At 43.1% G+C, this 26,339-nt stretch overlaps 2 protein-coding genes across 10 annotated transcripts in view; one reads left to right on the top strand and one right to left on the bottom strand.

Moving 5' to 3' along the window:
• The window catches only part of FIRRM (FIGNL1 interacting regulator of recombination and mitosis), a 30,601-nt gene extending 26,826 nt beyond the window's left edge, over positions 1 to 3,775 (top strand). For both annotated transcript variants that reach the window (XM_088673719.1, XM_035123570.3), the window contains exons 22-24: positions 598 to 678; positions 1,506 to 1,625; positions 3,361 to 3,775. In XM_088673719.1, the coding sequence (XP_088529845.1) occupies positions 598 to 678; positions 1,506 to 1,625; positions 3,361 to 3,546 (387 nt within the window). In that variant the 3' untranslated portion in view covers positions 3,547 to 3,775. The remainder of the gene's footprint in view (positions 1 to 597; positions 679 to 1,505; positions 1,626 to 3,360) is intronic.
• Positions 3,776 to 4,023: 248 nt separating this feature from the next.
• On the bottom strand, positions 4,024 to 22,395 carry SCYL3 (SCY1 like pseudokinase 3). Of its 8 annotated transcripts, XM_088673720.1 has the most exons (15): positions 22,287 to 22,395; positions 19,676 to 19,802; positions 19,286 to 19,572; positions 18,119 to 18,304; positions 16,748 to 16,861; positions 14,782 to 14,838; positions 14,092 to 14,194; positions 12,751 to 12,862; positions 10,774 to 10,851; positions 9,261 to 9,400; positions 8,029 to 8,216; positions 7,163 to 7,334; positions 5,764 to 5,922; positions 4,712 to 5,412; positions 4,024 to 4,363 (listed from the first exon to the last, which is right to left on the bottom strand). In XM_088673720.1, exons 3-15 carry the CDS (start codon positions 19,448 to 19,450, stop codon positions 4,307 to 4,309), a joined length of 2,232 nt encoding a protein of 743 aa, XP_088529846.1. In that variant the 5' UTR covers positions 19,451 to 19,572; positions 19,676 to 19,802; positions 22,287 to 22,395; the 3' UTR covers positions 4,024 to 4,306. The 8 variants fall into 8 exon arrangements, with proteins under 8 accessions (XP_088529846.1, XP_034979906.1, XP_034979911.1 ...); XM_035124015.3 differs by lacking the exon at positions 19,676 to 19,802; XM_035124020.3 differs by lacking the exon at positions 19,676 to 19,802 and having other exon boundaries at positions 18,119 to 18,243.
• Between the last annotated feature and the right edge of the window lie 3,944 nt (positions 22,396 to 26,339).

The following is a 26,339-nucleotide window of genomic DNA, read 5'->3' as shown; positions in this document are numbered from 1 at the left end:
AACGCAACTGAAGAGCTGATGAAGGAATTGCGTAAATTCTACTGATTGGTATTTTAGTTGTAATTTTAGCTCTGCTTTCATAAAATACTTGGGTACAGTGAAAGACTAGGGCTTAGAATTGTAAAATAATAGTAACAACAACAACAACTATTATTATTATTATTTATACCCCACCCATCTGGCTGAGTCTCCCCAGCCACTCTGGGCGGCTCCCAATTGAATATTTAAACAATACAGCATTAAATATTAAAAGCTTCCCTAAACGGGGCTGCCTTCAGATGTCTTAAAATTAGGATAACTGCTTATTTCCTTGACATCTGATGGAAGGGCATTCCACAGGGCGGGTGCTGCTACCGAGAAGGCCCTCTGTCTGGTTCCCTGTAACCTCACTCAGGGCAGAAAGATTTAGGAGCACCTGACTTTGAATAAACTACATGCTCTTTTGTTGTTAGTTCTAATAGTGCTGAACATTTCCAGTTGTTTAGCAAAAATTCCACAAATCTGCTTGATTATTGTGTTAACATAACCAGGTTGTGGTAGGAATGAACCCTCTTATCCCCATTTGTTTTTTTGTTTTGTTTTTGTATTTGTATTAAGGAGACGAGCCATGAAGCCATACTTTCCCAGTGCCTTAATTCTGAAGAAATTAAAAGCAAAGTTGTTGGCTTCCTATCAAAGGTATTTCTTAAAATATAAAATGGATGGTATACTGCTAGTGCCAGATTTTCCATTTTGAAATTTAATGTTTCCTGAACAAATTATGCACATTGTTAATACAGTTATATTGAGTTTACAACTAAACTGAGCCTTTATCGAAACAAAAGGCATAACCTGAAACAAAGATATGTAGACGACAAAGCTTGTGCGTGTGCCAAAAGATGGACTTTTGTTTATTTACACAAGTAAGGACACTAAATCACTTCTTTGTGGTCTCTGCAGTCATACCTGTGCTTATCTATTTGAAATAGTTAGATCACACCTTTCAGCCTAACGGGCCTTCTTTAAGGCACCCAGTAACCTCTAACTACCGGTAGTGGGATGCAGGTGGCGCTGTGGGTTAAACCACGGAGCCTAGGGCTTGCTGATCAGAAGGTCGGCGGTTCGAATCCCTGCGACGGGGTGAGCTCCCGTTGCTCGGTCACAGCTCCTGCCAACCTAGCAGTTCGAAAGCACATCAAAGTGCAAGTAGATAAATAGGTACTGCTCCAAGCGTTTCCGTGTGCTGCTCTGGTTCGCCAGATGTGGCTTTGTCATGCTGGCCACATGACCTGGAAGCTGTATGCCGGCTCCTTCGGCCAATAATGCGAGATGAGCGCCGCAACCCCAGAGTCGGTCACGACTGGACCTAATGGTCAGGGGTCCCTTTACCCAAGCTCTAACTAAGGGAAAACTGAACTTGTAATGTTAGAAACAGTTTTCTTCCAAACTCTTGACAGTAGTAGCAGCAGCTATGAATTTAACTGCATAGTTCCCGTAGGTTATTTCTGTTCTGGCTTTTCTCTCAGACCCGCCTTGTAGAGGAGACAGCAGAAGCAAGAGCAGAACGAATAAAAAAGGAAAATGTTCGTCTTAAGTGCCACTTGCTAGAAGCCACAGCAGACAGACAAAGGAGCCTGACCTTGGAGGTATGTTGCGGAATTGGGAATGCGTGTCTTAAGGGATTCCTGCTATCATTTTCACAGAGTTCCAAAGATGGTGCTAAATTTGTGCCAGCAAATTTAGGGCTAAAACGTACATTTTTGTTGTTAACTTGAGCAAGTCTGTGCGCTCGTGAGAATACATTTATTGTGTGAACTACCAGTATATATAAGCAATAGTCACATCACATGATCACAGCAGTTTATAGGAATTGCTGCTTCCTAACTGTATTTTTCCAGACAAAACAAAAAAAATCCTTCCAGTAGCACCTCAGAGACCAACTAAGTTTGTCATTGGTATGAGCTTTCATGTGCATGCACACTTCTTCTTTTCCAGTTCATAGTTTGCATGTGAATGTTGACCCAGAGGCAGTCACTAGTCAGGTAAACAAAAATACTAGTTTGGGGTTTATTAGTCCTCATTTTATATCCCGGTATGTAGCTTTTGGTATAAGGAAGAAAGGGACTCTTGGCTGAAGGAGGGAAGATAGCACCTGCTAATCGTTCTCATCTGTTGAGGAAAGGCAGTCTGGAACATGTGGGCTCCCAGTTCAGGCAGTGACACTTTATCCTGATATTAGGAAGTGAGGATAGTTCTGCATTGCAGTATATTCTTACCTTCAAGCCCTACTTCTTTATTATTACTGTAGATACAAACTAAACATTTCTAACCCTTGCAATTCATGGGGAGAAAGAGTCTCTCAGTCTGTCCTACCCCCCAGAACAGGGAAGAGATTTTTTTCCCTCTAACAATAGCTGCCTAACTATACCCGGTCTACTCTGACATAAGTGCCCCTGAGTTCAGTGTAGCTTGGATTGCAGACTTTAAAGGGCCATGTTAGGCAGAGCCTTTTTTAGGCAAGGCAAGAGGTTTTAAGACCCATTCTTTTGACTACTGAACTTCAATCATATTGCTGTAATTGAGTTTGTAAGTGATGGGGCCACAGCTGCTTTTATAGTCTTGCTGGTATACTTAGAACTTTCTCTACAGATGCTTGTTATACAAAACTTCACTTATATGAATATGAGGAATTAGTGCTGTATATGCCACAGATTCAGACAAACAGCTGGACCTGTGTGTGGTACAGTAAACAAATAAGCAGGCTTAAACAAGCCTTGTTGCATTTTGCTGGTCTGCAATAGCCATTTTGCCGGAAACCATGATGAGAGGGAGGGGGAGAGTGGACAAATAAGAGAGCATTTGTTTCCTTGCTTGCCTTTTGCAATGTTTTTAGAGGGTTTTCCTGTCGTTTTGGGGTCAAAACTCCATGCTCCGAAAACGCATTAGAAATTTCCTCATAGGAATCGTTGACACGTTATGCAAAAGCTTGTGTAATTATTTATTTCCAGGAATGCATTATATTCAGTAAACACAACCTGCATGTATATAATAGTCCATGCTGGGGCTTTTTGTTTGTTGGAGTGACAAGTAACTAACTAGTAGTCTGAGAGCTGCTTTTAAAAATAAGCACTGTCATGAGAAGTGACTCCTCTTAATATTGCAACTTTTCTTTGGAGTTTGCAATTACAGGCCAAGAAGATAGTGCCTGACAGTCTCCATACAATTTGAAAGTGGATCATTTTCATTTTTGACTAAGCAGCACTACTTAGCATGCTTAATGGCTATGAATCAAAATCTTGAAAATCAGATTCCATCTTGTGTGTTGAGCAGTGACTGGGTTCAGAAGTGTCGGATTATAAAACTGCTGTTTTCCATTTATAGCCCTTCGCAAAAAGAATTTGCTACTCAGCCAGTGAAGAGCAATATAAGTCTGCAGTCGACGCTGCCGGAAGGACACTGGAGGCTTTGAAAGCGCTACTACAAAAGGGCCCACCCCCTATTTGGTTCGCAAAAAAACTGGAAACACTACAGATGACGCTGAACAGTTTGAAGAACAGCACAAGTTGATAATTTAATGCAACCTTTTGCGTGACTTCAGTACTGCAGACTGCAGTCCCACCAGATTCACAGCTCAAAGCCAAAGAAACAAAGTGCAGCCCAGTGGTAATTTTAGAGTAAGCATGTTGTATAGTCGGTTTGTAAAGGTTTACAGGGTCTTATTGGCTTGAAGAGTGAAGATACTGAGCGAAGCTTTAAGTAATTGAACACAGAATTAAAATACATTTTTTCTATGCCATTTCCTTTGACTTCAGCCTGCCTCTTTTGGTTACCAAGAGCATTACAAACATGTAATGGAAACTAAACTGTGAGAACTAATTTTTGCTGTGATGCTACTCTCCCCTAATTTAAGTTCACAGCTTCTCACACGGTACAAAAACATAGCTTTGTAAAAGACAGCCTAGAATCTCTCGCACCTCTACCTGTTGAATCAATGTAAGCACTTTTAAAGTCTAGATTTCTCATAAAAAATAGCTTACACAAGCATTTAACCAGTGAATTGTCCATTTATTTTTCCTAGTTTTCCATAAACAGTAATGGTTGGTGGAAAAATATATCAGACCACACAGCCTATCCCTCTTTCCAAGCGCACAGGGCTGGCTGCATGAATTGTCATTGTGGCCTAAATGCTGCAGGTGGAAAAGGCAAGCACCTGAACGGACTTTGAAGATACCTGTGAGGCCTTGGTGCCTTTGGAGGGGCAAGATTTGTCCAGGGCATTGCAGAAGCAGCTATCTAACTTAGAACACAGCTCAATGTCTTTTATCTGTCACCAGTTGGCATCATCTTCCCAGTTCAGCTCATCTTGTTCCCAGCCAACATCCACCTAGAATAAAGGTAAAATGCATTAATTCTAACCGCAAGCTCTGTAATAAATGTTGCACAGCTAAGCTGCTAAGAGCCATTACTTTTTATTGGCTATCAGGGTTTATACACATTATGTAGAAGAGTAGTACAAAAAGGATGCTGAAGGCAGAGACTCCATCCCTCTCCTCCAAGCCAGGCAGTCCTGGCGGCCAACACAGTGTTGCTCACAAACCTCACGATTCCTTTTTTCTAGCATTACTTTGAGAAAGACTTAGGGCTGTATCCTAAACAGTCTATATTTTTTTTTAAACTGATACAACCTGTTAAACAAACAGTACCTTGATACCAGAGGTATCCAAATTCTCACCTCTGTAATTTCAGCTGCTGCAAATTTAGAAGAGAACTGTGCATCGCATTCGCTGCCAGAGACTGTGTTAAAGTTGTTCTGAATGACAGGATGGGGCCCTAGCTCTGGCAGAATCAGTAGTGCTGACGGAGGTTTGATGTCCGGGACCATGTCAGCAAACCAGTCCAGCTCTGTGTCATGCGACTCTTTCCTCTTCACCTGGATCATATACTCCTCCCCTAAACCACATTCCAACTTGGGAGGCTTCTCTAAAAGTGCTGCTTTGGGCAAACCGATTTTGTCTTCCTGGTGGTCCCTGTGGCCGTAGCTGCCACTATTGGTGCTGGGTCCCGGAGATGGATTACATTTGAGAGTTCTGAATTCTTTTCTGATCTCAAACATAGTTGGAGGCAGCTGCAGCTCTGCGATATCATTTAACCCTACAGCAGTGAGGCTTTTTCCTGAGGGGAGTTTAAAGCTATCAGCTGCACCGTCCCAAGATTTGCCGTCTACATCATGACCGGCAAGACAGGGGCTGCTGTTGACACAAAACTCTTTCCTTTGGCTCTCTACTACACTTTTGTCAGCCTCTGGCTTTTCACACTCGCTCCAGTCTGGCCATTCCTCTCCTATCTTCTCAACTGCATGCTGGTAATTTCCACCATTCCTCAATATATTTAATCCACCAGGAACATTGCTTGAGTGCAGAGAGTCTTGTTCTCCTGTGAAAGACACAGAGCATATGTCTGTTTTGAGGAAGGATGCATTATAAAAATTTAAAACACACCAACATGCATGACTGCTTGCACTGAAGAGACATAAAAAGTAATCCAAGCTGAAGAACAGTCCACCAGATCAGAACATATTAATCTAGTCTGACATCCCTTTGCAGCTATCAACCTGAGCTAACCTGTTAAAAATATTAAGTTCAATGATAGGAAAGGCCTGCAGTCTAAAGTGGCTAAGAACTATAAATGCTAGATTTTTTTCCATAGGGCAGAAGGCATTATAGAATCTTCAGAGCCTTTTTACAAGCAAGGACTGTGGCAATAAAAAAGAAAGACCAGGATTACCTTCCCTTAAGGCGACATTAGAATCTTGCCTTGGCACATGGTTCCTGCTACTGAAGGGAAGATTCCCAGAGCTTGGGCACTTGAGAAACATAGAGTTATTCTTCTGCAAGGGCTGATAAATCAGCCTTCTCTGGCAACTTACTACATGATTAGGAGAGTCTACAAGGATACACAAACCAAAATATGGAAAAATCATTATCAACAATATTTGCTTTTCAAAACGTCTACCTATTCATATGCAAAGGTATAATTCTAAGCAGTTTAAAGTATAGCTAAATTTATTTCGAATTCTGGCATGCTTTAATGAAGCCAAGCAAGCCGAATACATTTAGTATTTGCACTCTTAACTGGAATTTATTTTTGTCAGTTGCACTTTTTAGCATACCAAGCACATTTGATTATTCTGCGTTGATTTCCCACAAACAGGTCTTGGGGAAAGACATGATTTTCTCACACTTGTTAGGCTATGAAGACAGTAAGAAACAGCAGAGTCTTGTTATGCTTTAAAAAAAACCTTCAAATACTGCAAGCCTAGCTGGGGGAGCAGGAGCCGATTTATTTCCTTTGTGTTGTAGTTTGGGCAAAGATCTCCAAACTGACGGAAGTGAGAGCTGGAGAGGGATGAAAGCTGTTCATCATTGTTGCCCAAAGTCCATGTGCCCTCGGTGGAATGAAAGATACCTAGGCTGGGCTTTTAGGCACTTATGTTGTCATAAACCCATTAAAAAGTGTTAAGTGACAACACAAACATGAATTTAGGAAGGTAGGCATCGAACCTTTTGCATAAACTATAAACTGAACACCAGACTCAACTCAATTAACTTGATTATAGAAAGGAGGATCATTTGCAGAGACAATTTCAAGATTGTGGAAGACTAAATGAGAGTTTGTTCCCCCCGACCCAAGAGAGATTCTACCCATACGCACTTAAATTTTAAGTATCGGTTCCATTCAAAATAGACATTCAGGAGCTTTGGGGGGGATGATCAGCTGCTTGGCATGTACACAAAATATGAACAGCTGAGCCTATTACAATTAGCGCATTGTATTTTTTATTAGGCTTGTTCCATTGATGGCAGCAATGACCACTAGTCACCCAGTGCACTTTTGACTCACATGCCAGAAGTAAATTTTCTGTTTAGAACTGGTTGCCTAAACACCATCCTAACCCTGAGGAGAAAATCACTGGGTTCAGCACCTATTCCCAGCTGAGAGCTAACCATCAGCCCTGGTGCTTTCCTCATTAGAGCATCAATGCCTTGTGTTTTAGGAAATATAGTTCACTAATTAATCTGTTGCTCCAGTTACAATCTACTCTGGTTTGAGGAGCAAAGCAGGCCTATGTGCAGCTCAACTGGTTTGTAGGAGAGCTTGAAACCTGCTGCTGCTATTTACTTACCTTCTGGGGAAAAGTCTGTGGTTTTCGTGAAGCTTGGTGCCGAGCTTTTGAAGATCTTTGTCCTGTCGCCTCCCACGACAACTTCTGGTCCGAGCAGTGAAACCAGGACGCCTAAGCTTTGCAGCGTTGCAGCCACCAGAGAGTCGCTGGTATCTCGCAGCCCCAGTAAAACCTAGAATAAGGACAGGCTATCAAGCACAAGCCCATTCAACTGGGGAACCGTTTGCTGCAGGTTCTTAATCCTCTCTTGACAGCCCAACCATCTGGGAGAAAAGTCCCTGTGGCATGCCTCATTCCTCTAGCCAACTTCCTTCTGAAACCAATGTGGGTTGTGAGCAAGCACCACCTCCCTTCAACACCCTGGCTTCTTCACAAAACCAGTAATAATGAGTCACTAATTAGCATCTGCTTATGGTGGATTCTAACCCTGATCACAGACATAAGGGTTTGGAGGAGGAGGTTCAGTGTGAGTCAACATGCCAATAAGCAGGATGTGTCGTCTAAACGGGAAATAGGGTTATGATTGCACAGCATGGGCTATACGACAGGGGTGGGAAATCTGTAGCCCTTCAGGTGTGATTCAAATCCAGTTCCCAGCATGGCCAATAAACAGGGATGGAGGCCTATGTTTCCTGGCCCTGCTTTAGCAGAAGGGCACATTTGTTTCCGCGGTTACACACACACACACACACACACACACACACGGACACACGGACACAGTAGCAAAGCTTCGGAAGGGGGGAGATAGGACATGTGGATATAATAAGATTGACTTCTGCCAGTGCTGGACAGCCTTTATTTTGTCGGGAACCCCACAAGTGCTTTCTTGATACGTTAGTCCCAGATTCCTGCCTTGTCATATTCACCTGTGGCAATATTACATTTTTCAGCTCTTTCTGCGTGAACAGCTCCGCATAGGCATCTAGGTGAGACAGCAACACCATCCGAACATGCTCTTCATGCACCTCAAACAGTTTCAGCAACGCGGGGCTGACGTGCGCCTGGAACACAGCTGGAGACAGCAGGCCATTGATTTGGCTCTCGCCCACTTTATCTAAAGCAAAAAGGGTTGGGAGGGTCAACAGGGGGGTCTGCGGAAGTTAGCGATTTGAAACTGCCAGCACGGACAGGAAAATGCCTCTTACTATCACAAAGCCTTCGATCTTACAGTAATGTGTGGTAGCTTTTCTCTAGTGATGCTGCAAGCTGGGAGCAGAAGTTTAGCGCTTCCGTCTGCTGCAGGGAATGCTTCTTCTCTGCCCTCAAACTCCCAGTTGGCCTGGGATTTCTAAAACTGAAGGAAAGCATGCTCAGGTCTCACACACTGCCCAGGGCACTAAGGGCTGCTGGGCTCTGCGAGAGTTACAGCAAGCCACCTCGAGAATCGTGGTCTAAAGATGGGACACAAATAAATGACGAAGCAGCGGCAAGTGCTCTGCATTGACCTACTGACTCGTCTCGTGGTTGTAGGTGGGCAGGCACTTTAGGAAAAGCAGTCTGGAGTCTTACGGGAAAAGGAACGGCATCAGTAGGTGAGAAGCAGAGTACCTTTCTTCTGCCTGGTAAATTTAGGCCAGAGGACAAGCTAATCTCTACAAGAGAGTCAGAGCAGGGGTCGGCAATCTTTTTCAACCATGGGCTGGTCCACCATCCTGCAGACCATGTGGGGGGCCGGACTATTTTTTTTGGGGGGGGGGAAATGAACAGATTCCAATGGCCCACAAATAACTCAGAGATACAGTTTAAATAAAAGCACACATTCTACTCATGTAAAAACACCAGGCAGGCCCGACAAATAACCCAGAGAGCCATTTTAAATAAAAGGACACATTCTATTCATGTAAAAACACACTGATTCCCGGACCGTCCGTGGGCTGGACTGAGAAGGCGATTGGGCCGCATCTGGCCCATGGGCCTTAGGTTGCCTACCCCTGAGTTAGAGCATCAAGCGAGAAGGAGAGGCAGCAACAGGGAAGAATGGCTGTATTGTGGGCAGGTATATAGTACAGCTGTCCCCTTCAGCACAGCTTGAAATTCTTCATCCACTCACACTTCTAATGTGTTGCGCTTAATCTGAAGAGATAATAAAAAATTTCACCTTTTCTTGGACCAAGGAGATGGGGAAGGAAACTCTTGACAGCTACTGGCTCAGCAAACACAAGCTGATTGAGCAACAGGGGTACCAACCGCAAAGCGATCAACTTTTCTGACAAGCCAGCCACTCTGTCCAGCAGGAATCTGTGTTGAGAGAGAAATTGCTCAGCCTTCGCCATTATTGCCTCGCAATGCAATTGCCGGACCAATTTCCTCCCCTCTCCTTTCTTGCTCGCCCATTTACAACCCAAACACTGGGAGTGTATCAGTTGTACAAATGCCCAGTGACTTGGGAGCCCAGGGCTATGGCAATAGAGCAGTGGACACAATCCTTTTGGGAATGGCAAATCTATTGCTGGCATTGCCAGCCCAATGCCCTCTCTCGAGGAATTTCCTTCCGTTACCCTGTACTTGCCATTTATTTATTCTCAGCTTGCAGCCCTGATCACATTTTTCAGGGACTAAGGATGCAATCCACACACCGGGGAGTAAGTCCCACTGAATGCAGTAAAGATTTATTCATGAATAAACATGCATTCGATTGCACCATAAAGGCATTTGAAGAGATCATTTTCATTTTTTTTGTTACACTGAAGTTTGTATCACTGTTATTTGGTCACATGTATAGCTCCTAGATGTTCTGATTCATCTGCATTCTTGAAGATTGCTTAAGTCTCACCCATGCTGGCCCCGAGTGATTTCTCCAGAAGGAATGTAGCCCTCAAAAGCAAAAGATTTCTATGCCCCTGCTGTGTAAGCCTACACATCACAGTACTGGCGTGCTTGAAGTGAGGAACATCAAGTGTCTCTAAACATCTACAGAGTGCAATTCTTTCGGTCCTACATATCGTAGCTGAGTACTGCACGATTATTTGCATGATCAGACCACCAGCACTCAACCAGCTAACTTCCCCAACCTTTGGTTATTTCTACTTTTAAAATGTAGTATCCTCTTTTTTGCAACAAAATGGTGCTTATTGTTTATGTTGAAAATATGGAATGGGCATGGGGGAGAGAAATGTTCACTGCATGCTTCACATCTGAACTAATACCCGAATGTCTAAAGTGGGGGCTCTGTTGCCACTAAGTTACAGTCCTAAAATGAACTAGTTGAGACGGCGATTCTCATTTGCACCCTCATATACATAGGAGTTTTCTTGGCAAAATAGAAGACAGGAGTGCCTGGCATGCTCTGGTCCATGGGGTAACGAGTTGGAAACGACTAAACAACAACAACATACATGGGAACTAGTAATTAGACAAGACAGCACTTGCAGTCATTGCAAAAGGAAGATATTTTTCTGAAACACACTACTGCTCTGACAGACACAAAACAGAACGTATTTCAAGAATGTTACCACAGCGTTTTGGGAGTTAAAAGGACCCCTTTTCAATCTGCATTAAAACCAAATCACACAGTTGACGCCCACAGTGACCAGAAAAAATACTAATTAAAATACTATGGGAAAGAAGACTTTTTAAGAATAGTGGCAAGCTAACCTAAGTAATTCACTTACTTGAAAAATTCAGTTTTCTCCTCTTCCGTTTTCAGCGTTAGACTGTTCAGAAAGCTCACAACTTCCAGGAAATCATTTCTGATAATTTTAAAAAAAAAGTCACTATGCATCAAGAATTGAGAAGCAGAAGCAAAAGGAATTCAGTATCCACAAAGGAACAGAAACGCTTAAGTAAAGTCGAGATAGTGAAAGAAGGGTAAACTTGTTTCTCTCATTTCATGCTGCTGGAAATCAAGGGGTCATCTAATGAAACTGAATGCTGGAAGAATCAGGACGGACAAAAGTACTTCTTCACACGGTGGTATGAGATCACTGGCGCCAGGTATAGGGGGTGCTAGGGGCTCCAGGAGGTCCAGCCCCCCCCAATATTAAGGGGGGGCGACATCCCTGTTGCCGCTAGGCACCCCACTCCACACCAGAAGCCAAGAGGGGGGTGGGGCAAGTGAGGGCGAGTGGCAGAGCCCAGCACTGCACCCCTCCTCCTCCCCGCGGCACGTCCCACTGGGGCGGATGCGTCATGTGATGCACCCCCCCCACCAATGTGACTTGGCGCCTTTGTATGTGATTCACTTCTACATGATGTAGCGATTGATGGCCCCCACCATCCCTGGTGGCTTTAAAAGGGGGTGAGACATTCGTGGAGGAGGAGCTTATTAAAGGCTGCAAGTCATGATACCTGCATTGACAGTATACCTCTGAATACCACTTGCTGGGAATCTCAAGAGGGGGGGGCTGCCACACTCAGGTCCTGCTTAGGGACTTGGCACAGGCATCTGGTTGGCCAATACGAGAGCAGGATGCTAGCCTAGAAGGGCATACGGCTTGATCTAGCAGGTCTTTTCTTACATTCTTAGTACAGCCGTACCTTGGTTGTCGAACGCCTTGGTACTCGGATGATTTGACTCCCGAACACCCCGAACCTGGAAGTGAAGTGTTCCGGTTTGCAAACGTTTTTCGGAAGCCAAACGTCTGACGCAGCTTCCGCTTGAGTGCAGGAAGCTCCTGCAATCAGAAGCGGCGCCTTGTTTTTCCGAACCATTCCGGGAGTCGAATGGACTCCTGGAATGGATTAAGTTTGACAACTAAGGTACCACTGTAGAATTAAAATCTGGGGTTGTATCCAATGATGTTCTGCTCAGCACAATGGACCTTTGTTAGTCATGCCCATTAACTTCAATTGGGTCTAGGAAAAGTACAACCAACAGTGGATACAACTCTTTTATCTTTAGAAGGAAATTATAGGACCTGGCCTTAGCCTACTTAAGTCTTCAGATGATTACTTAAAACTTTAGATTGTACAGTCATACCTTGAGTTACAGACGCTTCAGGTTGCGTCTTTTCGGGTTGCGCACCGCGTGAACCCGGAAGTACCTGAAGGGGTTACTTCTGGGTTTCGCCGTTCGCACAGAATTGCTAAATCGCACTATGCGCAGAAGCACCGAATCGCGACCTGTGCGTGCACAGACGCGTCGCTGCGGGTTGCTAACACTGCAGGCAGCAAGCGTGCCTCCCACACGGATCACGTTCACAACCTGAGAGAGCACTGTATATTAACTGACAGAACTGAATTACGCAACAATTCTAATAAGAAGATACTGTGACATTTCTCTTAATCATAACTTCTTGCAATTATGGTTGGAAAGTATATTTTGTTTATCAGAGGCCAATATTTAGGCAATTTCGACTACTAGGTGTGAGAAATGTCGGCAAATGTAACTTAGAAAATCGGGATTTCGAAGAGCATCGTTTCCTATCACACCACTAAAATTGGAGTGATTGCCCTTGTAGAATATGATGGTAACTTTATTCCCCCGCTCCTAATCCGTAATGAAATTCTTTTAAGGAGTACACTTGTTACATATCCCCAGTTGTATGGCTCCTTTTACCCACACTCCAGAAACCTCTGATAATGACCTCTGAATTACATACTCAGGTAAGCTTTTAAGGCATCAGCACACATTCTAAGAGTCTGCTCACCTGAAGAATTCATGCAACAATAAACTGGACAGCGGAGAGCGGCCCATAAAATCTGGGTTCAGCAAAGTAGACCGTAAGGTGTCGTGAAAGCTTGATATAACATCCTCTGAAACTGAAAGACAGTTTAGCAATCAAATCTATGTTAGAAACTCAGGGCAAAAAGACAGGCTCAAGCAATAGTGGGGGCAGTTAAGGTTCGTTCTTCTGCCCCATAACAGCAACAATTTTAGCAACAGGAATGACTTTTCCTGCAGTGATTTACAAATGCAGAAAACAAGGTTTGGCCAGATGGCAATGCAAGCACTAAGTGTGCTAAGAAATAGCCTTCCAAACCAACACAAGGAGAGAAAACCCTTTAAAAATAATATCGGCTTCCACTTTAGGACTTAGTCCTAGTGGATAAATTACGGGGAAGTACTCTTAAGGAAGTCATTCCTCATGCCATTTAGCTGGTGGAGCTTCCGCAGGTATGTGGCACCAATGCCCGGGAATATTTAGGGCAGATTCTCTTCCGCCAAGTGGGCCAATAATATAAAATAAAAGGAATATGCCATAAGGACCTCAATGCAGATTACCATGCTATTTATCTAAACCCTTAGCTAATATATGCAGAGGGGGTAATTAAGCTACTGCTATGTATGCACTCTGCATGTGTTCTAGAGAAACCATTTTAAATAGCAAACCACTGTTAGCTACTGCACAGCGCTTGCATTTAAGACAGTTGTTTCTCAGACTCATTACAGTACAGTCAAACCTCGGTTTGCGACCGCCTCCATTTGCGACTGCTTCGGTTTCCGACCACCGCAGACGCGGAAGTTTTTACATCTGGGTTCCGCGGCGCTCGGGTGCGCAGAAGCTATCTGCGCAGCGTGCGTAAAAATGCTCTATCGACGCTTTGCGCACGCGCAGAAGCGTACATCGAGGATCGACCGATTCGGGGAGCGACCAGCTCTGCGGAACGGATTGCGGTCGCAAACCGAGGTACCACTGTAGAATCTCTCATGGAGGAACCTTGTATATTAAAGTCCCTCGATACCATTCATTACCATCTTTAAGAGGCAGCGTGTTGTCCCTGAAATTTGCAAACAAAACCATCATACCACTTAATAAGTCATTTCCTATCTGGAACCAGAACATCTGTTCAACAACATCACCAAATTCTATCGGGGAAATAATAGACAACTCAACTCCTCCAGAGTGAATGTTCTAATCTAAGGCAACAATTTTAACTGCAAGGATGTATTTTCCATACCAAAAGCAGCTCATCAGAAGATTCAGTCACAAAGGAAACTTGGGATTGCTTATTTGCAATGATGCCATTTCAATTCCAAGAACTCTTACCCTCTTCATTTAAAAAAGTCAGCAGGTTTTCAACCATTACACCAAACGAGTAGGCATCGCGGGAATGCCCTTGGCCGTCAGGAAGAAGTTGGAAGTCTTCAGACTAGAGTCATAGAAAGAGGATCACACAGCAGAAACTGGCTTAGTCCCTTTGAAAATACTTCCCACCCCTGACTCCAGACAGTTTGTACACAGTTTGTTTTATATCCCTGCCTTTCCATTAAGGTGTTCAATGCAAATTACAAAAACTAAGAACAATACCGTAACAAAATACAAAAACAATGGAAAATATCAGAGACTATATAGCAGCAAGGAGTCTAAAAAATACAAAAGCGTAAAAGTCTAGTCACAAATTGGGAAAAACAACGACACGATATTGAATTTTAAATACACTTTACATGTTAAAATATGACTTGAAAAGGCAAGCAGGTATTTTGCGGTGCCAAAGTTGGACTCTGGTTAAAAATGTTTACAGACAGAAAATCCAGAGACAACGTTCTTGAGGGTTTCCCCATGCAATTCCAAACTAGAAATTTAACAGCAACTTCATCTTAGCATCTTTTAAAGTATCTTCCCCACAGAAGACAACGGTAAGTTAGCTGCTTATTGGCTCCACCCATCAAATTAAAAATGGAGAGTTTTCTGAGCTTATTTTTCAGATCTCCCACATAAACAATGGAGAAAACTTACCAGTTCTTCAGGGGGAATGCCAGTCTTCTCCCGTATTGTCTTGATACTATGCAGGAACTATAAAGAGAGAAGAAGCCTTTGAGCCAATGAATGGTGATTATAGCAACACTATTACTTATTGAATTTGCACACCACCCTTCATTGGTAGATCTCAGGAGGATTGAAACATGACAAACTATGAAAAGCATATACTACAGAAGTCTTCACACGTCAGCTGCCATCCGTATCATCTTGGCCATACACTGATCAAATATTCAAGAAGCTGTGTCTTTCCTCTGTTTCACCCCTGAAGTAGCGGCTATGCAGAATGCCTTGCCCAACACAGTGCTTTTCAATCTGTGCTCTGTAGAAGCATGGATTCTGCAACAGGATATATTAAAGTGGGAACAAAACCACTCAGGTTGCCTCTATTTTGTGGAGTTAAGTTTCCTTTTATGGCTCCACCAGAGGAAAATTGCTCCACACAACAGCAGAGCACTGTGCCTCTACATTCCTTTGTGCTCTCGTGCTGTGCTGAGCTAAACCAACATTTGCCTTATTGGGTGGACCGAACTAGGATTACTGATTAAACTCTGTCACCAATAACCATGAGCTGCAGCCAAGAATAAATCCAGAAAACTCAAATGGCAATAGCATTACTCTCAGGTCTGCCATGTTATTAAAAAAGGTTGAGTTGATTTCATTTATGATATTTTACTTCACATTTATGAAACATTTTGTATACTTCTTTACTATGTTTATTGTCAATCTCTTCTTGTATTTTTGTCCTTGGGATTTTATGTGTAATGTTTAAAAGGTAAAGGGACCCCTGACCATTAGGTCCAGTCGTGACCGACTCTGGGGTTGCGCGCTCATCTCGCATTATTGGCCGAGGGAGCCGGCGTATAGCTTCCAGGTCATGTGGCCAGCATGACAAAGCCGCTTCTGGCAAACCAGAGCAGCACATGGAAACGCCATTTACCTTCCCGCTGTAGCGGTTCCTATTTATCTACTTGCATTTTGACGTGCTTTTGAACTTTATGTTGATACTAAAGCAGATGCTCTATTTAGTCGTACTTTTACAAAATGTAGAAATTCCCTGGTATTGTTTGTATAACCCAGGCATAGGCAAACACGGCCCTCCAGATGTTTTGAGACTACAATTCCCATCATACCTGACCACTGGTCCTGTTAGCTAGGGATGGGAGTTGTACTCTTGCCCTGCAAGACAAATTTTTCGCAAGACAAATGCGTCTTGCGATCTGATGGTGATTCGCAAGATGAATTCGTTTTGCGAAAAAATCATCTTGCGAATTGCGGTTTCCCATAGGAATGCACTGGAATTTAATTAATGCGTTCCTATGGGCAAAAAAGAAAAGAAAATTCAATGCATTCCTATGGGAAACTGCGATTCGCAAGACGAATTTTTCGCAAAAGGAATTGACTCGCGGAACGAATTAAATTCGTCTTGCGAGGCGTCACTGTAGTCCCAAAACATCTGGAGGGCCGAGTTTGCCTATGCCTGGTATAACCTATGTTGTTACCCACTTGCTTTGTTCAGATATAAGCAGGATATAAATTGCCCAAATAAGAAAATGACTAGCTTGTTCATTGCAGCCTAACAGGAGCTAGTGAACTTTTGGCTAAAAGATCATTAGCTCCCAGTCTTGTTGAACACCATCACTGAAGGCAGCATTAGCCAATGTGGGGCCCTTCAGACAATGTTCTAGTCCAGCTAGTCAGGGTTGCTGGAAGATGCAGTCCAACGCCATCTGTGGGGTCCATGTTTGCTACTACTGGTTCAGGGAATCTGCAAGCTTGCTTCACCCTTTCTTTCAAGGCAACAAGGCTTGCTAATGAGCCCACACACATTTCAGCTTGAGAAACTTTAAATTACCCGACACAGCGAGCTCAATAGCAAAGACCACCCAGAAGTCAGGGAATGCCCTCCTTGGGCATGGCCAAGGAGTGGACTATGCAACTCTACCTCTGCTGTTGCTTCACTCTGGTTGCAGACAGTTTCCATGCCTCCTAGTTTCCAGTGCCCATCTTCACTCACAAATACAGAAGATAGGCAAACATTGTTGTGTGTCAGGTGTCCCTAGAATACATTTTGAAAGGAAGGGAAAACATACAATAAGACTGGGAATAATTGTAGGCATAAAACGCTTGTTAGTACTAATTGGGTGTCATGAGACTCCAGAGGAGAGCTGCCAAAACCACAGAGGAGGTTTATATGCCACCAGAGAGCTCTTGCAAGGAGAGGAGCTGTATGCCAGGCCAAATTTAACTAGCATAACTCAGTTTACTCCCAGCACACCATATCTGGGCAAGGAGAGAAATTTATGCTGCCTCCGGGTGTGCTCCCTTCAAATCTGCAGAAGAAGCACAAAACAACCGCTGAACAAACCAGATGGGAGACATTGCAATGAATCATGTAAAACCCTGGAAAAATACAAAGCCAGCCTCAGAAGGCACATGATCTGTTGTGCATTTCAAAAGGCATTTTCCCTTATTCCGACCCCAATGACTGTAATATTGCCAACTGCCTAGCAGAAATGAATTTCCTTTCGACTGCAAAACCCAGAACTCCCAACTCCAGGAGCATAGGAAGATCACACAATTCTTTATGCTACTAATTTCACCTAGCATAGCTTTACATGTCACATACATATAAACCTCCTCCTCTTGCTGTTCTCCCACACCAGCCGAAATTCAATGCATTATTTTAAAAATCGCATTTCTAGTTCAAAACAAAGCATATAAAAAACAAGTTTATGCAAAAGTAGAAGTTTATTATATCTGCAAAAAAGTGTGCTCAAAGGAGGTCTTGCAATAAAGAATTTGTTTTACTTTTGGAACGTATTACGCAACATGCATATCCAAGGGGTCTTCTCGATATGCCGTTTCAAAACCAGACAGTGACAATCATCAATATATTAACCTGAAAGACTGAATGAGGCCTCCGAAGAACTCATCAATCCTCCTTGCCATCTGAAAGCAGCCCAGTAGCTTTGCTAACAGTTAGCATTAAGTTAATTAATTTAGCTTTGAAACTGCTCATTTGGAAAACAAAAACAAGCAGACTGAAGACATATGATTTTACAGGTCCAATATCTTGCATTCAAAGTAGCAACGACCAAGTCCAGTTCCTCAAGCAAAGCTCCCTCCATACATTACAATTGGTTAGGCCATGCCAATCAATGTGGTGCTCTCCAGATGTTGTGGACTCTCATAATATCTAACCATGGGCTGATGAGAACTGTGGTCAAACTACCTAGAGGGCCCCAAGGCTTTCCTATCCTAAACATTCACCTCTATTCCTAGAAGTAGAGAGAAAACCAAACCAAAAACTCACCCTATCATGGAGGAAGACAAGCGCCTGCAAAACATCATAGATACCAGCACATATCTCTGGAGAAGAGAGGGTCTCCAGTACTTTCTCCAGTGGCTGAACGCGCTCTGTAACCAGGTGGATCCCATCTGTTTCCACAGTACAAGAAAGGAAGCGCAGGAGGCAAGGGTGGCGTAAAGTTTTCAGGTGCTTCCAAAACGCAAGATAAAGCCACTCAGTATATGGGGCATCAGCTTATGCATCACACATTAAAATAGTGAAAAGGAACAGCAGTCTACGTTGCTTTTTTGGCACAGCTTGATTTTTGCATGTTACGATTTGATTATTTAATTTCTACGCTGCTTAATATATTTAAAATATATCCAAGCAGTGTACAAAAAAACAACAACACCCTGAAGCAACAGTAGCCAAAGAAAATATTACAAAAATACAGTTACATATTAAAAAGTTGCATTAATACAAAGTTACTTATGTAAATCGCTATCAATTCATTTTCCTTGACATACCCTCCCCTCTCAGCCTCCAGGTTCTCACCCCGGGTTCAAACAAACCCCCCACCCACAAAAGCCGCACAATGAGAAGAATTTCTGGAAGCAGCAGACATCGCCATAGGTCTATCACTCTATATCTGCTTTTCATAAACAGGCCCCAAGTGGGTGGTGCTCAGGCTGCCTACAGCTGTGCCCCATTCTCCACACCCAGTTCCAGGTGCAGCGCGTTGGCTGAGTTTTCCCAGGGATCCAGAAGATGGGGAAAGGGCCTTTCTCAACTCTCAGCTCTTCCTTCCTTTGCCATTTTCTTTTCTTGCTCTGTGTACCCTTGTCCAAGGCTGACAGCTCAATAACGTATTTCTAGTTTTCACCAGTTTCGGCTCATGCTTTGCACTGGTGAGTTTGAGCTGCGTTGGTTAGCCAAATCTGAAAGAAGCTGAGTCATATCAGCTCAAGGCGATGTGAATTAGCTAGAATTCCTGTTAGTTTGGTTTGGCTCCTGCTCTAAGTTGGGTCAGTAGGGGAGAGAGAAAGCCTGCTGCAAAAGGAGGATATTGTACCATTCCCAACCCGAGAGTTATCATTGTCTCTGCAGTTTTTATATGAACCACCCTGGAAACTGCTGGTGAACCAAGTTCTAATTTTTAATAATAATAATACACCAAATATAATACAATACCTTGGCAGCTTTGTTAACATTGTCTTCATTTTCTCTCTTGTACACAAACACAGAAGCAAGTTTGCCACGCTGCAGTACCGCTGGGTAAATATTGACTCCAGAGGGTAAAGTAAATGGAGGCTCTTGCAACGCATCACGCTTTAAAGCGCTGTTCTCTGAGCCCATCACCTTGTAAACTCAAGCCGTTTTGCAGCGGGCGTTTTCTAGTGTCAAAGCAACTTTAAAGAGAAGCATTTCCAGACAAATTAGTCCCAAGAGACGTTACTGTAAATTCCTCATAGCATTCTCTGCACAAAGATGAAAGACACAATAAATAATTTTAGATATTGTTTTGGTTTTTCTCACACACACAAAACAATGCAATTCTAAATAAGTCTAAATAAGACTTACATTCAAGTAAACATGCATAGGGTTGCCTTGAATCAGTCTTGGGACAAAGGGTTCGAATTCCAATCCAGCGTGTTAAGCACAGATTCCAAGGTTCAAAAGACATCATCAACTTTTAACAGTTCTTCATCTTAAAGAAACAGCCACACTATTTCTATCAGTTAATGCTAAAACATAAAGCCAGAAGTGGGAATGTACAGAGGAAAGCACCAGAATCTGCATTCTCTGGAAGCAGATTAGCTGTGTTCACTGCCCAGCCCATATTGCTGAAGGGGGGGAGGGCGGGGTGTTCAATCAAAAGCAGCAAAGGCGAGAAGTCCACTTTAAACTTCCCCATTAACATCATGTATTCGGGGTTTATAAATGTATCCAAAGAATTTCACAGAATCATAGGATTGTGGAGTTGGAAACCTTTGCCTGACGTGGAACTCAAACCCATGACCCTGAGATTAAGAGTCTCCTGCTCTACTGACTGAGCTATCCACAGACACCTCGAAAAATTTACAATTTTGAAATTGAATTCTTTCAAAAACCTGTGCCAATGAGAGAGGAAGAGAACCAGAAAAGCAAATCAATAAGAAAACGGTTTACACGCTGTATTAAGAAATAAAGAACTCGGTTGCGTTCATCTGCAACAGGCTATGTACAGGTAAATCACTTGTGGATTTGCCCCTTGAGTCTAATGTTGAAACCTCTAACCATCCCTAAAGGCTGCACAAGTTTTTCTTTTGTCCTTGGCTCTGAAGGATACAGAAACAACCTACTTCTAGTGGCGGCCTCTTGTCTTCTAAGCACTTTTGTGTACTTCAGGTATGAAGCAGTCTTTCTTTTCTGCCTGCTCTAAAGTCCTGGCAACATCACTGACCAGACAGCATACGTCCCCCTGGGGGCTTACTACTTCTATACAGTACTGCCTTTAGAGCACCAGGTTTCAGGTGTGGAACACGGCTGTATTTTCTGGTTTTCCTCTGCAGCCTTAAGCTTGTAAAATGAGTTTTTTTTTTAATACCCCGGAAAAATGTGTTTGTTACACAACACCACCCCCACCTGTTTTTTGTGTGCGGACAAAATCAGACAGAAGAGTATTACGTTAAGCCATTGATATTTTCGTGTGTGTCATTTAAGCAAAGTTTGATGAGCACCTGGAATTTAGCGCCAGTAATTACGTGCTGCTTTATATCAGACCCAGGTAAGAAAATCTGCCACTCATGTCGACACACTGCAGAGGTTTTACCACCATTTGCGCTATTTTGCTTACCCTACCCAACAAAAACAACAACACCTCATTGACAACCCTTGATTTTCTCAACTCTTTACTTTGTAGTGGTAGTAGTAGTAGTAATTTATTTATTTATTTATACTCCGCCCACCTGGCTGGGTGTCCCTAGCCACTCTGGGCAGCTCCCAATGGAATATTAAAAATAGAATCAAACATTAAAAGCTTCCCTAAACAGGGCTGCCTTCAAATGTCTTCTAAAAGTCAGATAGTTGTTTATTTCCTTGACATCTGATGGGAAGGCGTTTGTTCTCTGGCCAAACTGTGTCATCAGGGAGAAGTCTTCAGTTAACAGGCACACACACTCATACGTCTTGCGACACCTTAAAAACCAACAGGCCTTCTGTAATAAAAGTTTCAAAGGACAAGAGCTACTTTTCAGATGCAGGAAGGGCTGTTCTAAGCCAGCAAGTGCACAGCTGCTATGAAGACAGAGGCAACAGCAGCTCTTGGACACAGGAGATGCATCTCTGTGTCACAGACCTACCGCTGCCTATTGCATTTTGCGGCCTTGTGGTCCCACTCTTAACTCCCACCACCAACAGCAACATGGTACGTACACATTTTTTTGCGCATATAGTTCAGGGTGCACTATGCGTCTGATTGGGCTCTGTTCTGCAAGGGATTCTCCCATAATGAAGCTGTCCCATGTTTAAGGTCTTGCAAGACTTTGGTGTTTTTCTCCAATTTCCAGTCACAGCTCTTTCCTGGAGCAAACGAATGTGAACGGATGTGTTTGAAGGGAATATCTACCATAAGTTACATTCCAGCAGGCCTTAAAGGAGAGCCCCAACACGACACTGACAGGCAGCAGCATCAACTGACGTGTATCATCATCATCATTATTATCATCTTTTCTTTACCATTATTACTATTATTACTAACTTTTCTTTACCTTTTATTTTTCTTACCTTTTATCATTATCGTCATTATCATTATTACCTTTTCTTTACCATTTCATCATCATCATTATTATTATTTATTGAATTTATATACCGCCCTCTACCCGGAGGTCTGACGGCGGTCCACGGAGTAAAACCAAAACCACGAAATACATAACCAAAACAAAAACAACCACCTTGCAATTACGGGGAAAAAACCCACCTCTCTCTCTCTCTCTCACACACACACACACACGTGCAACACAAGCTCCTCCAATGGACTCAGATCTAGATCCCCACAAACAGTGATCGAAAGGGTTTGTTTTTTGGGGGGCGACCCCAATTCCACCCCCCTTTTCCCCCGAGAGCGGAGCTGGAAGGAGCAGCCCCCTCGTCGGGGCCCAAGGCGGACTGGGCCTGGAGGGGCGACGCCCCCCTTCCCGCCCCCTCAGCTCACCTGCCGCCGCCGCCGCCGCCGCTGCCCCGAGGGCGGGGGGCGCCCCCCGTGCCGCCCTTCCCTTCTCCGCCCTTCCTTTCTCCGCTCCCGCACCGCCGCTTCTCACGTCAATGCGAGTTCCGAGGCGGACTTCCGGGACGAGGAGCACCATAAAGTCTCCACTGCGGCCGCACAGAAGCGCTTCCCGCTGCGAGACGAGGAGGCGGACTTCCGGTCCGATGAGCACCATAGAGTCTACACCACAGCAGCCGCGTAGAAGAGCTTCCGCGGCCGCCCACTTGGCGGAAAGCGGCCGCCAGGGGGCGGCCATGTTGCGGGGGTGACGTGTTTCCTGTCTTGGCATCCGATAGCAACAGGGCACAGCGACACATAGCACAGGCTGATTGCGTCCGGTAGCAACACATAACCCGCGCTTATTGGTTCCGGCTAACCCCCTTCCCGGGACTATTTCGGGTTGTTTTTTTTAAAAAAAATATTATTTCCTCCCCCTCACCCGTCTGTACGTTGTCCTAAAAGAAAAAAGGAGAGCGGGCTTTTAGGAACTGGGCTGGCTTTAAATGAACGGACTGGTGCCGTGTTCTTTTCATTGCAATTAATCTGCATGTTTTATTATTATTAATTTTTATTTTATTATTATTGTTGTTGTTTATTTTATTTTATTTGCAGTATTGGGTTTCTATACCGCCCTATACCCAGAGGTGTCAGGGCGGTTTGCAGAACAAGATCAACATAAAAACCACTATATATATATAGAGAGAGAGAGAGAGAGAGAGAGAGAGAGAGAGATTATATATATGTGTATGTATATAATAAAAACAATAAAAGAACAATCCAATAATATCCCCCGTTTCAAACGGGTTTAATACGTGGATGGTTTTGATTCTACGTGGTGTTTCCCGTGATTCGTTTTCCTTTAATTTTTATTTGCATCTTCAAAAACAGGAACAGAGAGCATCTTGAGCGCCCCTCCCCTCCTGCTGTCCCACTTACAACTTCATACCAAATACACAGCATATACCATATGACTTCCCATATGACATATACCATATGACTTCCCTTCCATCCTTTTCCTGGTTCCTTTTGCTTTTCTACTGCTCCACGTAATCCACATCTTTTTAATCATCCAATTTGTTATCTATTAAATACTCTATGACTTTGTCTATACTGGTTCTTGAAATATTCAATGATTATCCATTCCTCCTTACGTTTCTCATCTTCGTTTTCTCTTACCCTGCTCGTCAGACCAGCCAGTTCATCATATTTGAACATTTTACACAGCCATTCTTCCTTGGTGGCTACTAGACTTGTTCTCCACCTTTGTGGCAATAAGATTCTAGCTGCAGCGGTGGCGTATTAAAGCAAATGCTTTTGTTTTGGGGGGACCTCTATTGTTACCATCCCCAAGAGGAAAATCTCACGTGGTTTGGGGAGATTTTTTAAAGTATCTTTTTCAATTCATTATATATAGTTTCCCAATATTCCTTAATTATTTTACAGGACTGCCACATGAATAAAAATCCCTCAATTTCATTACACTTCCAACATACTGTACAGTGTACACCTTCTTGTTTTCAATCTGTAATCCTGCCATGATCAGGTGTCCCATCAGTCTGGGGGTGGGGGGTGGGGATATAATAATATTCTTATCAATGAATATATAAGAAGCCTGTCCTCAATCTACTGACAGCCCCCAAATGACTCTCAGTGAATGTTCTGCATTTCTCAGAGAGGGCACCTCTGTCCCCACAACTGTGTACTGTATATTTTTATTACCATTATTTAGATGGTTACAGATCTGCAGTAAGGTTTTTTTTGGGGGGGGGGGTGTTGCAAGGGCACACCCATAACTGCTAGAGTAAGGGGATGTTGCAAAGAAATAAATGCACAATTTGAAGGGAATGTGCCGGGTGTTAGATTTAAAACACAGGCTGGACCATTTCTCCTGTTCAGAAGGTGGCTGATAGCGATGCAGTTAAAAACATGAAATATACTCAATACTCAAGAGTCCTGGAGTGACTTCATGCTCTTTAGTGAAGCTCATAAAACAGTGAATGGAACCGCACCCCCCCCCCAAAAAAAACCACCAGGCTTTTATATACACAATGAGTCCCGTCTGATTGGCTGATTCTGCTTCCCTCCTGGAGCCTGATTGGTCTTTTCCTGCAGGCCAATCAGTTGAAGCATTCTACAATGCTACCAGCCTAATGTTCTAGGATCCAAGCTTAGTACATAACAGGTCACAATGGAAAAAAACACCAGTGCAGGGCCATTAAAGAACAATTGGCTATGCAGGTGCCATCTTTTCCTTCCCCAGATGCATGTCAGCAGAATAATTGTGTTGGGAAGGGGAGGTCACATGAGGCATGACGTCCCACAACAAAAATGTGCCCCCTTGGGGGGGGAAACAGGTCTGGATAAAGGGGGACAAGATGGCAAGTTTACATCCTTCATAATAAACTCCGTCTCCATTTTTCTTGACATAATTCAAATCCTACAGGTGACCTTCCATGAAGAGCTTTCTTGCTCCCTGAAGGCATTCAGGAAATATATTGAATTCCTCTTACCTCTGTAAAGATGACATTATTTAAATCTTGCTGCCTTTAAAATTTGAATAACACCTGAATGGATGCCATGAAGTTATTTAAATAATTGTTGTTACAGATAATGGTCAGATAGATAAAAAGAAGAACTCCTGCCTCTCTATCCTTTTAGTTATTTTCTTCTGTTCTTTTTTCTTTTTCTTTTTATATAATTGAGTTTTGCAAAGATCATGAGTATTCCATTTTATATTTTCTTTCTCTTTATTGTTTGATACATCGCTTTCTATTTTCTTTTTAGAAATGAGTTTGGATTTCAGTGCTCAATATATTTAAAACCTTCAATAAAATTGTCAAAAAAAAAACACCCCACAAAAACCTGCTGCAAAATAACTGCAAAACTTTGGCACTGGTTTCCAGGGGATCTCAAATGTTGGGGTTCATAGTTGTTAAGTATGAGCCCCGTGTTTGATATATCAGATTCCGTTTTTGGGGTGCTGCAAAACCCAGGGTTTTCTACTGCAAAAAACTGCAAAACTTTGGCACAGGTTTCAACCCTTCTTCCTAAGAACTGTTGCTCCGAGCAGCAACTTACCAGACATATTAGGAAGTATTGTCTTGCAAGTTCTCTTTCCTGAAGGGATAATCACAGAAGCATAGAATCTTAAGAGTTCAAAGGGACCCCAAGGGTCATCTAGTCCAACCCCCTGCAATGCAGGCATCCCAATTAAAGCATCCATGACAGATGGCCATCCAACCTCTGTTTAAAAACCAAGGAAGGAGAGACCACCACCTTCCTAGGGAGTCTGTTCCACTGCCGAACAGCTCTTGGTGTCAGAAAGTTCTTCCTGATGTTGTCGGAATCTCCTTTCTTGCAACTTGAAGCCATTGAAGACTAGATAACCACCACTGAATAAATCAGGCAACTTTAGCTTTAGCTTTAAAGATCTTGGCTAAGTACCCAGAAATAATCTTGGTTTCGGGAGTATCCTCTCTCAGCAAATATTGGATTAGACTCTTTGGAAATCAATATTTTGAGCTGTAAGGGAGTCACTAGGATATCTCTGCAACGGATGTAGAGAAGAGGGCAATCCAAAATTAGGTGATGTATTGTAATTGGTGTTTTCTTATTACAGGGACAGAATCTGTTCTGGAAGGTTTTTTTAAAACCTTCCAAACAATATAGATGATAGGGTAATGTATTTAGACGAGCTAGCATAAAAGTTCTGCAATGGAGTTTCTAAATTATAAAAGTAATTAGGCATTACTCTATGAGGGGGCTGCAATCCTAAATAACCAGATGAACATAAAAAGGCTGGGAAGGGGTAGAGTTTTTGGGTTTCATTATCAAGCAGCCTCTGCTTGATGAGAGAGATTTGTGAGTCATCCAATAGAAGAAGGGAACCTATTGCAATCCCTATTTGCCTGAGTTTGAGGGTAATATCAGAACACCATGTAGAATTATGTGTATCTCTCAATAAAGAAGTTAGTGTCTGTATTAAAATGAATTTTTAGC

The sequence above is a fragment of the Zootoca vivipara genome, chromosome 7 (assembly GCF_965207765.1).
Source record: "Zootoca vivipara chromosome 7, rZooViv2.hap1.1, whole genome shotgun sequence".
NCBI classification, from domain to species: Eukaryota; Metazoa; Chordata; class Lepidosauria; order Squamata; family Lacertidae; genus Zootoca; species Zootoca vivipara.
The sequence above is the reverse complement of the archived record's forward strand: the minus strand, read 5'-3'. Positions and strand labels throughout refer to the sequence as shown.

Excerpts from the sequence above, each read along its gene's own strand:
- SCYL3 (XM_088673720.1), bottom strand. The coding sequence starts at position 19,450 with ATGGGCTCAGAGAACAGCGCTTTAAAGCGTGATGCGTTGCAAGAGCCT. Across the intron at positions 18,305-19,285 it reads ATGTTAACAAAGCTGCCAAG|CACCTGAAAACTTTACGCCA; the intron begins GTATTGTATTAT and ends GCGTTTTGGAAG. Across the intron at positions 5,413-5,763 it reads TAATGTCGCCTTAAGGGAAG|GAGAACAAGACTCTCTGCAC; the intron begins GTAATCCTGGTC and ends TGTCTTTCACAG.